Source organism: Mobula birostris, chromosome 1 (assembly GCF_030028105.1).
Source record: "Mobula birostris isolate sMobBir1 chromosome 1, sMobBir1.hap1, whole genome shotgun sequence".
In the NCBI taxonomy this organism is placed as follows: domain Eukaryota; kingdom Metazoa; phylum Chordata; class Chondrichthyes; order Myliobatiformes; family Myliobatidae; genus Mobula; species Mobula birostris.
In genome coordinates, this window is record NC_092370.1 from 229,870,469 (window position 1) to 229,883,473 (window position 13,005).

The 13,005-nt window shown below is 42.2% G+C and overlaps 1 protein-coding gene across 8 annotated transcripts in view; it reads right to left on the reverse strand.

Annotated features, from left to right (window-relative positions):
* Positions 1 to 13,005, reverse strand: part of nrxn3a (neurexin 3a) — a 2,269,325-nt gene that overhangs the window by 458,499 nt on the left and 1,797,821 nt on the right. For all 8 annotated transcript variants that reach the window (XM_072273216.1, XM_072273232.1, XM_072273229.1 and 5 more), the window contains one exon: positions 9,788 to 9,969. In XM_072273216.1, coding sequence (XP_072129317.1) covers positions 9,788 to 9,969 — 182 coding nt within the window. The remainder of the gene's footprint in view (positions 1 to 9,787; positions 9,970 to 13,005) is intronic.

Genomic DNA, 13,005 nt, shown 5'->3' on the forward strand with positions numbered 1-13,005 from the left:
TCTATGGCCATAAAGCTAGGATGGGTAGAAAATAAAGTGCAGCAGCTAAAGAGAAAGTACTGTGCGGACAGACCTTAACAAAATGCAAGAACATATCAAGGTAGATTGTGAGGTGACTGTAAAGTTAAGAGTGCAGACAAGAATAAGGACTGGACGGTTTAACACTACATCTGAAAAATAGCACTCAGTTCTACAGGATTCTGTCTCACGGCCCTCTGACTCACAGCATGAGCATGAGCACATTGACGGGTTGCTGCAAGACAGTCAAGGATCAGCTTTATAGAACATAGAACATAGAATAGTACATCACATTACAGGCCCTTCGGCCCTCAATGTTGTGCCGACCCTCAAACCCTGCCTCCCATATAACCCCCCACCTTAAATTCCTCCGTATACCTGTCTAGTAGTCTCTTAAACTTCACTAGTGTATCTGCCTCCACCACTGACTCAGGCAGTGCATTCCACGCACCAACCACTCTCTGAGTAAAAAAACCTTCCTCTAATATCCTCCTTGAACTTCCCACCCCTTACCTTAAAGCCATGTCCTCTAGTATTGAGCAGTGGTGCCCTGGGGAAGAGGTGCTGGCTATCCACTCTATCTATTCCTCTTAATATCTTGTACACCTCTATCATGTCTCCTCTCATCCTCCTTCTCTCCAAAGAGTAAAGCCCTAGCTCCCTTAATCTCTGATCAACCAGGCAGCGTCCTGGTCAATCTCCTCTGTACCCTTTCCAATGCTTCCACATCCTTCCCATAGTGAGGCGACCTTCCTATAGTATTCTCTATATGTACACACAGTACATATATTAGGAATTCGCAACGGTGTGTTGGCATGACAGTCAACAAAAAACAACACTCAATAATTAAAAAGATAAAGAGTTATATAAAAAATAAACTTAATAGGATAACATGGAGGTATTAGATTAGGGGGATGGATAGGTGGAGACGGATGTGATGGGTATTGCTGTTGAATCTGCATCTGCTGCTCGGTTCACTGCTAGATTAGGTAAACCTCTGAGAGAGATATTTATATTGAAGTTATATTTAAAGTGGAGATTGAGAGGCTCTTGATTAGCCAGGGTGAAGAAGGTTACAGGGAGAAGGCAGGAGAACAGAGGTGAGAGGGAAAATATATCTGCTATGATTGAATGGTGGAGCAGATCAGTGGTTTGAGTGGCCTAATTCTGTTCCTATGTCTTATGAAAGAGAGAATGTTTGTACCACTGAAGTTTATTCTTTTGTAGGCAGAATGCATATAGGGTCAGAACAAAACAGTGGCACTGTGTGTCGCGCAGCAAGTTTCTGCATTCAGCAGTCCTAAAGCTGCAGGAATCCCTGTTTCTTAGGAGAAGGAAATAGATCTTATTTGGATGCAGGGTAAGGGAGAAAGCAATGGCTAAGCTGGCAAGTGACAGATCATCGGCACCCTGCTGTTTGCTGTCTGTGTCTATGATGTCGTCATCTTCTCTCAACAATCCATTCTGACATTGTGAGCTGTGAGTGAACTGATAACATCAAGCTCAATAATGTCACATTGAATCTTGTATGTACAGGAGGCACACAAACAAAAGCAGAACAAAATCACCATACAAAAACTCGCCAGCCAGCCATGATCTTGGAGCTTCCTTTCAATATGTATTCATTGTACCTTTCCATTTTGTAGACAGCTCTGGACAGGATTTATTAGGGATCCAATCACTCAAAAATGATTGGATTCTTACTATATGATACGAAAACCTTCGATAATAGGATCAAAGATGAACTTTACTTACATGTATCAGGAATTTGCTGTGGTGTGTTGGTCTGGCATGCAGTAAAAATAGTAACATTCAACAATCATGAAGAATAAAGAATTATTTATCTAGAATTACATATATATACAGTGGCAAGCAAAGTTTGGGCACCCCGGTCAAAATTTCTGTTACTGCGAATAGTTCAGTGAGTAGAAGATGAACTGATCTCCAAAAGTCAAAGTTAAAGATGAAACATTCTTTTCAACACTTTAAGCAAAATTAGTGTATTATTTTGGTTTTGTACAATTTTTAACTTTTACCAAGGTCTCAGACCTTAATCAGCTTGTTAAGGCTATGGCTTGTTTACAATCATCATTAGGAAAGGCCAGGTTATGCAAATTTAAAAGCTTTATAAATACCCTGACTCCTCAAACCTTGTCGCAACAATCAGCAGCCTTGAGCTCCTTGAACAGCTGCCTAGCACCCTGAAAATTAAAATAATTGATGCCTACGAAGCAGGAGAAGGCTATAAGAAGGTAGAAAAGCGTTTTCAGGTAGCCGTTTCCTCAGTTCGTAATGTAATTAAGAAATGGCAGTTAACAGGAACAGTGGAAGTCAAGTTGAGGTCTGGAAGACGAAGAAAACTTTCCGAGAGAACTGCTCGTAAGATTGCTAGAAAGGCAAATCAAAACCCCCGCTTGACTGCAAAAGACCTTCAGGAAGATTTAGCAGACTCTGGAGTGGTGGTGCACTGTTCTACTGTGCAGCGACACCTGCACAAATATGACCTTTATGCAAGAGTCATCAGAAGAAAACCTTTCCTGCGTCCTCACCAAAAAATTCAGCGTTAGAGGTTTGCAAAGGAACGTTTTAACAAGCCTGATGCATTTTGGAAACAAGTCCTGTGGACTGATGAAGTTAGAATAGAACTTTTTGGCCGCAATGAGCAAAGGTATGTTTGGAGAAAAAAAGGTGCAGAATTTCATGAAGAGAACACCTCTCCAACTGTTAAGCATGGGGGTGGATCGATCATGCTTTGGGTTTGTTTTGCAGCCAGTGGCACAGGGAACATTTGACTGGTGGAGGGAAGAATGAATTCAATTAAATACCAGCAAATTCTGGAAGTAAACATCACACCGTCTGTAAAAAAGCTGAAGATGAAAAGAGAATGGCTTCTACAATAGGATAATGATCCTAAACACACCTCAAAATCCACAATTGACTACCTCAAGAGGTGCAAGATGAAGGTTTTGCCATGACCCTCATAGTCCCCCAACCTAAACATCATCGAAGATCTAGGGATAGACCTCAAAAGAGCAGTGCATGCAAGACGGCCCAAGTATCTCACAGAACTAGAAGCCTTTTTCAAGGAAGAATGGGTGAAAATCCCCCAAACAAGAATTGAAAGACTCTTAGCTGGCTACAAAAAGTGTTCACAAGCTGTGATACTTGCCAAGGGGGGTGTTACTAAGTACTGACCATGCAGGGTGCCCAAACTTTTGTTTCGGGCCTTTTTCCTTTTTTGTTATTTTGAAACTGTAAACGGTGGAAATAAATAAGTAATCTTGCTTAAGATATTAAAGAAAGGTGTCATCTTTAACCTTATGCCTTTTGGAATTCAGGTTATCTTTTACTCGCTTGGCTATTCAGAGAAACAGAAATTTTGACCAGGGGTGCCCAAACTTATGCATGCCACGGTATATATATATATAGAAATAGAGAGAGAGAATATATTATATATTAGAGTTTTATATGTAAATAAAATTAGAAGAACAGATATGGGATAAAATATGTGTTAATACCAGCATTTATTTACAGTGTAACATTGTGTTATAAAAATATAAAAACTAGTTTGAAGTGTTTATAGTACAGTGCAGTGATGGAGGTAATAGATAAAAGAAGTGGGGGGGGTAACAAGAATGGTTGATCAGATTAACTGCTTGGGGAAGAAACTTTTAAGATGGTGCAAAGTTTTTGTTTTAATAGCCCTATAGCGCTTTCCGGAAGGGAGCTTTTGGAAAAGCCAGTTTGCTGGGTGGGTAGTGTCTGCCATTCTTCTTGCCTGTTACTTTGTTCTGGACAAATGCAAGTCAAGCTGCAAGGAAGAATGCAGCTAATGACCTTTTTGCTGACCTATAGACAATAGACAATAGGTGTAGAAGTAGACCATTCGGCCCTTCGAGCCTGCACCGCCATTCTGAGATCATGGCTGATCATCTACTATCAATACCCGGTACCTGCCTTGTCCCCATAACCCTTGATTCCACTATCCATAAGATACCTATCTAGCTCCTTCTTGAAAGTATCCAGAGAATTGGCCTCCACTGCCTTAGTTTGCTGGAGCTTTGTACATTGTGAGAGGATGCTGCACCTTTCTTGGTTCCTTGGTTTCATGGCTATCTGGAGAAGAAGACTTTCAGAGTTGTATACTTTGATAATAAATGAACCTTTGAGCCAAACAGATTGTGACGGCTGATGTAAGGATGCTCCATATGTTTGCAACGTAGAATTGTACCAGTATGTTCTGGTGCTGGGCGGTGAAGATATGTCTCTACCAAAGGAGGTGTAAGGTGCTCCTTCCCTCCACTAGCCTGCAGGTGAAGCACATGCTTAGTCCACTCCACCCCCAGATCAGGATCACGTGAAGCCATGGGAGATGATCGTATAAGCAGCCGGTGCTTATCACAAGTCCTGCTTATGCGACAACTAACACCAGGCAGACAATCTCCAAAGAGTGTTGATAAAGGCTGGGGTCACCCATCTTGTAAATACACTGCCCAGAAGAAGGTAATTTACTAAGAACAATCACGGTCATGGAAAGACCATGATCACCCATTCCACACGACATGGGATATAACAAATGAACAATGTTCTGGGAAGGGTGGAATTTTATCAACTGCAAACATAATTACCAATTAATGTCTTATATTAACAAGAACAATATATTCTTAATATTCACAAATAGACTTTATAAACAAAGCCCCAAGTTCTTCACAGGGATGTCTTCATACAATATCTGACAGGTATCAGATCAGGAAGCTGGGGTTGAAGTGGAGAAAGATGGGTTTAATGGTTTGCTATTGTCACATGTACGCAGAGACAGTCAAAAGCTTTTGCTCTGGTATTCCACCAGACAGATCATTCCAAGCGTAAGGGTAGTAGAGGATGGTAATTAATGGTGGGTAATCGTGAATTCTTGGCTCTGTAGCACAACAGAGTGAGATGGGAGGTTGAGCATGTAGTGGTGAGATAAAGTAGACCCTCCAAGGTTGATACCATACGAGAAGGTATGTAACAGGTTCACAAACTCTAGGCCAAAGTGAACGATAGTAAACTCATGCCTGGTTACTATCCTAGCAATGGCTTCATAAAACTTCAGGCCAGAAACTTGCCATTAGACATGTAAGGTAAAAGCCCACATGGCCATGGGGAGAATATTCAAACTCCTTCCAGACAGTGGTGGATTTGAACGCAGATCACTGACACTATAGTAGTTTTGCACTAATCGCTGTGCTACTGTGGATGTGATCCATGTTCAGGAAGAAGGGATCAGTTTAGTTATGTGCCATTAATTTAGTTAGCTCTGCATGACATCTTGCTCATGAAAGAGGTCAGAGGAGAATAGCCAGACTAGTTTAAGCTGGCAGGAAGTCGACAGTAAGTCGACTATTCATGCATTACAACAGCATGCACGGTGTGTGAGACGGGAAGTGTGGGAGGATAAATGAAGAGAGTTGAGGAAATCTCTTACTATCTCTTCTTTCAGTTAGTCCTGACGAAGGGTCTCGGCCCAAAACATCGACTGTACCTCTTCCTACAGATGCTGCCTGGACTGCTGTGTTCACCAGCAACTTTTATGTGTGTTGAGAGAAGAGGAGGGCAGGTGAAAGACTATGTGGAGAGAGGTAAAGAAAGGAGGGAAGGTGGGTGAGTCTGAAGGGCTGAGAAAGAAGGTTAAAGTTGGACAGTAAAAGAGAAAAGATAGATGAGGGGAGAGTGGGAATAATGGACAGAGAGAAGAGGACTTAATACAGGGTGAGAAGATGGAGAAAAGTGTTTGCCTTGTAATTAACTTGCCTTTCCAGAAAATTCAAATGGAATGAAGGCCCCATTTAGAAACATACTGTTTACTTCCAATAATCTATACTTCATTTCCTATTACATTAATTCCATGAAAAAATCTTCATCACACAGTAGGAGTACAATCAATTGAGTTGAGTAGGATGTTCTCCTGAAGGATTGTCTATCGGTGAGTTTGTAGAGGCTGATCCAGGATCCACATATTCTGGTGCAGTGTAGGTGGAGGCTGTGGTTAGCGGTTGGGTTTTTATAGCCGTTCATTCACTCCTTTTGCAGTAACCGATAGTTCTCTGCGGCACAGTGGCGGTTGTTGTCATGTAGCACCGCTCCCTCTTGAACAGATTTCTTCCAGGTGTATCTGTTGAGTGCAATGTCTTCCCAGTTTTTTGGATGCAACGTTGAATTTCTTTGTTCTGATTTTAATGCTGTCTTTGAAGTGTTTCCTTTGCCACCAGAGGCTCACTGACTTCCCTTCAACTGGGAGTAAAGGATCTGTTTGTAGAGATGTGAGCTAGGCATCCGGATGACATGACCTATCCATCAGAGTTTGTATTATTTTATTGCAGAGGAGATGCTGTTCATGTTGGCCTCCTCCAGTACACTGGTGTTCGTATGCCTGTCCTTTCCATACGATCATAAGACCAGAAGGTATAGGAGCAGAATTAGGCCATTTGGCGCATCAAGTCTGCTCTACCATTTCATCATGGCTGATCCATTTTTCCTCTCAGCCCCATCTCCTGCCTTCTCCCTGTATCCCTTCATGTCAGATAGCCTTCTGACTAATCGAGAGTCTATCAACCTCTGCCTTAAATATACATAAAGACTTAGCCTCCATAGTTGCCTGTGATAATGAATTCCACAGATTTACCACTCTCTGGATAAAGAAATTCCTCCTTATTTCCATTCTAAAAGGACCCCTCTCTATTGTGGTCCTTTCAGTTGATCCTAGAAATCTTTCATAAGGACCTTCACCACAAAGGCAACAATAATGGCAATGTCACACGAACATGATATCAAATGAGAATTTCGTATGCACTCAAGGTAAGGTATGTGATTTACAAGGATGTTGCCTGGATTGGGGAGCATGCCTTATGAGAATAGGTTGAGTGAACTGGGCCTTTTCTCCTTGGAGCAACGGAGGATGAGAGGTGACTTGATAGAGATGCACAAGAAAATGAGAGGCATTGATCATGTGGATAGTCAGAGGCTTTTCCCCAGGGCTGAAATGGCTACCACCAGAAGGCATAGTTTTAAGGCGCTTGGAAGTAGGTCCAGAGGAGATGTCAGGGGTAAGTTTTTTACGCAGAAAATGGTGAGTGCGTGGAATGGGTTGCTGGTGGCGGTGGTGGAGGCGGAAAAGATAGGGTTTTTAAGAGACTCCTGGATGGCTACATGGAGCTTAGAAAAATTGAGGGCTATGGGTAAAGTCTAGGTGGTTCTAAGGTAGGGATATGTTCAGCACAGCTTTGTGGGCCGAAGGGCCTGTATTGTGCTGTAGGTTTTCGATGTTTCTATGTTTCTATGTGCTTTGTGAGGACTACTCCCGAACCTAAGGTGTTTTACTCTGAGAATCCAATTTAAAATATCGTTCAAGGAACAAAGATTAGGTTCATCGATTGACAATTTGTGGTAGAAAACATTAAATTATCTCCAGCTTACAACTCTTACAAGCTAAAAGATCATACCAATAATTTGCAGACAAAAGAGTTGTCCATTGCAGAAACCACAGATTGAGGAATGAATTCTAGTTCTTCTTGTGACCCCATCTTTCTGTTATTCTTCTTGTCATTCCTAACAATCCTCAATACTTTCTAACATTTATACTGTTGCTACCAGTTGACATTATTTGTACACGATGGTTTTCAGATATCTTTGCCAGGACAAAGTACTTTACACAGATGGTCTAAAAGCTTCTGGAGACAGAGATCCCAAACACCCAAATTAATGTTGTGAGGGCTGACTCTGATTACACAAATATCCCAATCATCGAATGATCATACCTGTGACCATGTTTGATATGCTCAGTGACATCAGCGTCTGGCCTGCAAACTTCCTGGAATTAAATAATTCAGCCAGTCCCCTGCTGTAGACCGACCTGTGTTCTATAGACCGTGCTGTTTTCTTGCAAAGTTGTCCTGTTAGATTCAGACTGATTATATTGCTTTCAATTTACATTACGCACTGGAGACTGTGCCTTGTTTCCAACATGAAGCTGAGCGAAGAATATTGGTTAGAAGTTTAACTTTGTCACAAATAACTCTGACCCTTTGGAAAGATCATGCTGCTGTGCTAGAAAGCTGAGGTTGGCAATGAACCTATTGGGTACTGGATAGTGAATATCCATCACAACTCCAAAAGATTTCAATTCCATTTTATGAAAAAACAGCAAATGGAAATCCTTTCGTAATATCCAAACACATAAGAATAGCTTGCCAATCATTCTTTCATGCCAAGGCAAAAAAATAAATATTTTTTCTCAACAGTTTTCTTCAGCAAATTTATAGATCCCTTCCTGGATTGTCTCCAGAAAAAAATCTGCAAACAGGAACACCTGGCTCCATACCAGCCTCAAGATGGCTGCAAACCAAGATCCCACAAGAAATGCCAACAATTACTTTCCTAAACGGTATAATTTGCATCCGGAATATTCTCCTGGGTAACTTCCAAAGAGAAATGAATGGATAGATCCAAGCAATGATTTCCGTAATCAGGGAATGATAACAAGCTGCCAACCTTCATTACTGGAGGGAATCTTGGACCTTCACCTAATGTTAAAGATATTCAGAAGAAATCATGTTTCTACCATTTAATAAACTCTTGCTGCATTCTATAAAGAGGTTGCTGTTCTAATTGAGTCACATCAAGAGTTGATAGAGAGTGAATGAACAAAACTTACTGCTATTTCATTTGAGGTGTTTCTTTAAACAGAGTACACTATAAATTATTCTTTTACTGATTTTCTCCCCATGAAAACTGAGTACCAGTGGCCTAGCAAATCACCTGGGCTAATAAATCACTGCTCTGATGAGGAGGGGTCACAAGTCCTGATATCTTCAGGCATCAGTGGCCCGACACCTCAGAAGAAGTAAGCACTGCAATTAGATTTTCTGTCATTTAACGAGATCTGTTGCATTCATCAACATGACATGTATGCAGGAGCAAAGAATACAAGAGCTAATTTCTCCGCAGTTTTCAACATGGTCTCTCATTCTGTTTCTTAACAAGGGAGGGAAAATGAGACAGCTGAGTAAATGAGAGGCAGACAGCGTGAGACACAAAGAGAGCATCAGAAAAATATTGTGAGGGGCAGAGGGACATAAAGTCAAAAAATTTGACTGATAGATCGAGAGATAGAAAGAGATATTGAGAGGGGGAAAGAAAGAGAGATAGACAATTGAGAAAATGAAAGAAATAGTGAGGTAGGGAATACGGATAGAGAGTGGGAAATAAAGACAAAGGTAGACAGTAAGCAAGATCGACAGAAATAAATACAAAGAGGGAATGTGAAAAAATAACACAAAGAAAAAGAAAAATATTTTCAGAGAAAAGGAGAGAGAGATGGAGGGAGAGGGAGGGAGGGGGATAGAGAGGGAGATGGAGAGAAGGGTGAGAAGGGGAGAGGGGAAGGGGAGAGGGGGAGATGGGGAATGGGGAATGGGGAAGTGGGGGAGTAGGGGGGAAGGGGCAGGGGGTGGTAGAGGGGGAGGAGAGGTGGATGGGGAGCTGGACAGGGAGGTGGAGGGGGAGTTGGATGGGGAGTTGGACAGGGAGGTGGAGGGGGAGGGAGAAGGAGAGGAGAGAAGAGGTATGGAAAGTCAAACAGAACTATCTAGTTCCCAGCAGATTTTTCAGCTGACATTCCCACTGTTTAAGTTGTTTTAAAACTGCAGACCTAATTTTTCTGTTGAGGATGAGATTGAGGAGGCCATGGATAGTTTGCAAATGTATGTTACGTTAGGTGGGAGGTACTCACTATGTGAAGCTGAAGGAAGTCACCCAGACCAGGAGCACTGTCCACTCGCACCAAGATGGCATCCTTCACTGACGTGCTGAATCCAACAGCCAAGCGGTCTGTCCTTGTGCTGGGCCTGTCGTTAGCTGGCCAAGTGTAGGTTATGAGCCCTCCTCCACGTCCGAATATGTACGTTGTACCAGCTGCAAAGAAAAATTGAACACCGTCAGCGTGATGTCTCACTGAGAGATTGGTAAACATTTTACAGAGGTGAAATGATCCATCTCAATCCTTCCACAACCAGGGCCACTTTCTCACCCTAACCATATTGGTTTTCTGTAGACTAATGTCTAAGTATGCACAGCCGAGACTATTTTAACTGGCTGCATTGCAGAATGGTATGAAAACACCAATACGCTGGAAAGAAAAGTCTACAGAAAGAGGTGGACAGAAAGAAGTCAACAGAAAAAGAGGCTCAGTCCATCACAGGCAAAGCCCTCCCTACTATTGAGCACATGTGCATAGAACACTGCCACAAGAAAGCAGCATCCATCATCCAGGCCGTGCTCTCCTCTCTCTACTAACAACAGGCAGGAGGTAGAGGAGAGGTGGGTCCTACACTACCAGGTTCAGGAACAGTTATTATACCTCAACCATCAGGCTCCCGAACTGGTGTGGATTACTTCACTCACCATAACTCTGAAATGATTGCACAACCTACAGACTCACTTTCAAGGACTCTACAACTCATGTTCTCAGTCTTATTATTTTTTTATTTTCACAATTTGTCTTCTTTTACACATTGGGTTATTTGTTAGTCATTGTTTATGTATAGATTTTCATGAACTCCATTATATTTCTTTATTTTCCTATAAATGTGTACAAGAAACAAAAGAATCTCAAGGTAGTATATGGTAACTTATAAATGCTTTGATAGTAGATTTACTTTGACTTTGACATGCTATGATCTCTGTCTCAAAGATTATCCCATGCTTTGGGGCCACCCACAGCTCAGGGCTCAATCAGTGGAAATATCCCCAGGTTACTCAAGAAACCATAGAAGCTGGAATCTAGAGCCACACACAAAATACTAGAGGTACTCAGCGGCATTTCTGGAGGGAAGGGGACAACTGATGTTTTGGATGCAGTAAAGCCTGTAACGCCACTGATGCGGCTTGACCTGCTAAGGTTCCTCCCATGACTTGTACTGTGGGGAGGCGTCCACCAGCTCTGCTTCTGGGCTTACAAAACCACAAACTACCCTGCTATTATTTACATGGGGATTAATTAGTTAAGTCATTTATTGGATTTCTACAATGAGATAAAATCTTAAGGCCATCTTTCACTGAGTACATAACTGCAGGACTGTTCTGCACAGGTAGATGGAGCAATTATAAAACTGAACGCCTCACATCGACTTTGTTCTCTCTCCGTGAACCTAACACTGACACAAGAACACTGCACTCTCTCTGCACGCTCACAGCCAGCACCCATCTCATTGCAAACACATCCACAATATGGCAATTTACATTAAGTCAGAGCAGACAGACTGAAGGACAGATGCTGCCTTTCACCGGGGAAATGGGGCCAGCTGTCCTAGCTACACTCTGGTTTAACAGAAGGCAACAGAAAATAAACATGGGACCTTTAGCCTTCAGCGTTATGGTGATTCTTTTGTGCTCCGGAAAACATTACCTTAATTTTACCTGGGTCGGGAGAAGCACTGACAACACCTGTAACAGCTTGCATTAATAATAGATTCTATTAGCTTGATTTGTCACATGTACAGCGAAAGATCAAGACATACAGTGAAATGCATCATTTTGCGTCAACGCCTAACACAATCCGAGGATTGTGCTGGGGGTGGGGAGCAGCCCACAAAGGCCACAACTAACCTTAGCCCTAACCATACAACTTTGGACTGTGGGAGAAACCAGGAGCACACGGAGGAAACCCACGCAGTCATGGGGAGAACGTGAAAACTCCTTACAGACAGCTGAGGGAAACAGACCCCAATCGGTGATTGCTGGCACTAGAAAGTCATTGTGGATATAGAATAAAGTGTAACATAGAAACATACATAGAAAATAGGTGCAGGAGTAGGCCATTCGGCCCTTCGAGCCTGCACCGCCATTTATTATGATCATGGCTCATCATCCAACTCAGAACCCCGCCCCAGCCTTCCCTCCACACCCCCTGACCCCCGTAGCCAAGGGCCATATCTAACCCCCTCTTAAATATAGCCAGTGAACTGGCCTCAACTGTTTTCTGTGGCAGAGAATTCCACAGATTCACCACTCTCTGTGTGAAGAACTTTTTCCTAATCTCGGTCCTAAAAGGCTTCCCCTCTATCCTCAAACTGTGGCCCCTCGTTCTGGACTTCCCCAACATCGGGAACAATCTTCCTGCATCTAGCCTGTCCAATCCCTTTAGGATCTTATACGTTTCAATCAGATCCCCCCTCAATCTTCTAAATTCCAACGAGTACAAGCCCAGTTCATCCAGTCTTTCTTCATATGAAAGTCCTGCCATCCCAGGAATCAATCTGGTGAACCTTCTTTGTACTCCCTCTATGGCAAGGATGTCTTTCCTCAGATTAGGGGACCAAAACTGCACAACGTCTGCAGAGAAAGTCAAAGTCAGAGTAAAGTTTACTACTAAAGTGCATATATGTTACCATGTGCTACCTTGAAAGGTACTTCACAAATGGAAAGTCGACATGGAACCTTTTGAAGGAATGTTGGGTAGACTCTGGCTTTACTTCGGTAAAGCAGCCAGCATAATTAAAGACCACACCCACCCTGAACATTCTCTCTTCTCCCCTCTCCCACTGGGCAGAAGATACAAAAGCCTGAAAACATGTACCACCAGGATCAAGGACAGCATCTGTCATCAGACTATCGAACGGTTTCCCAGTGCAATAAAATGGACCCTTGACCTTATAATTTGCCTTGCACCTTATTGTGTGCTTGACCTGCACTTTCATACATTGGCTCTTTGTCAGTCTTGGTTTATGTACAGTTTTTCATAAGTTCTATTTATTTCTTTACTTTCCGTAAATGTCTGTAAGAAAATGAATGTCAGGGTAGCACTTGGTAACATATATGCACTTTTGTAGTAAATTTTACTCTGACTTTGACTTCCTCTGAAAATGTTACACTTTATTCTATATTCTGTTTTTTTTAACTTTGCATTACTTCAATGCACAGAATAATGATCTAATCTGTATGAACAGTACA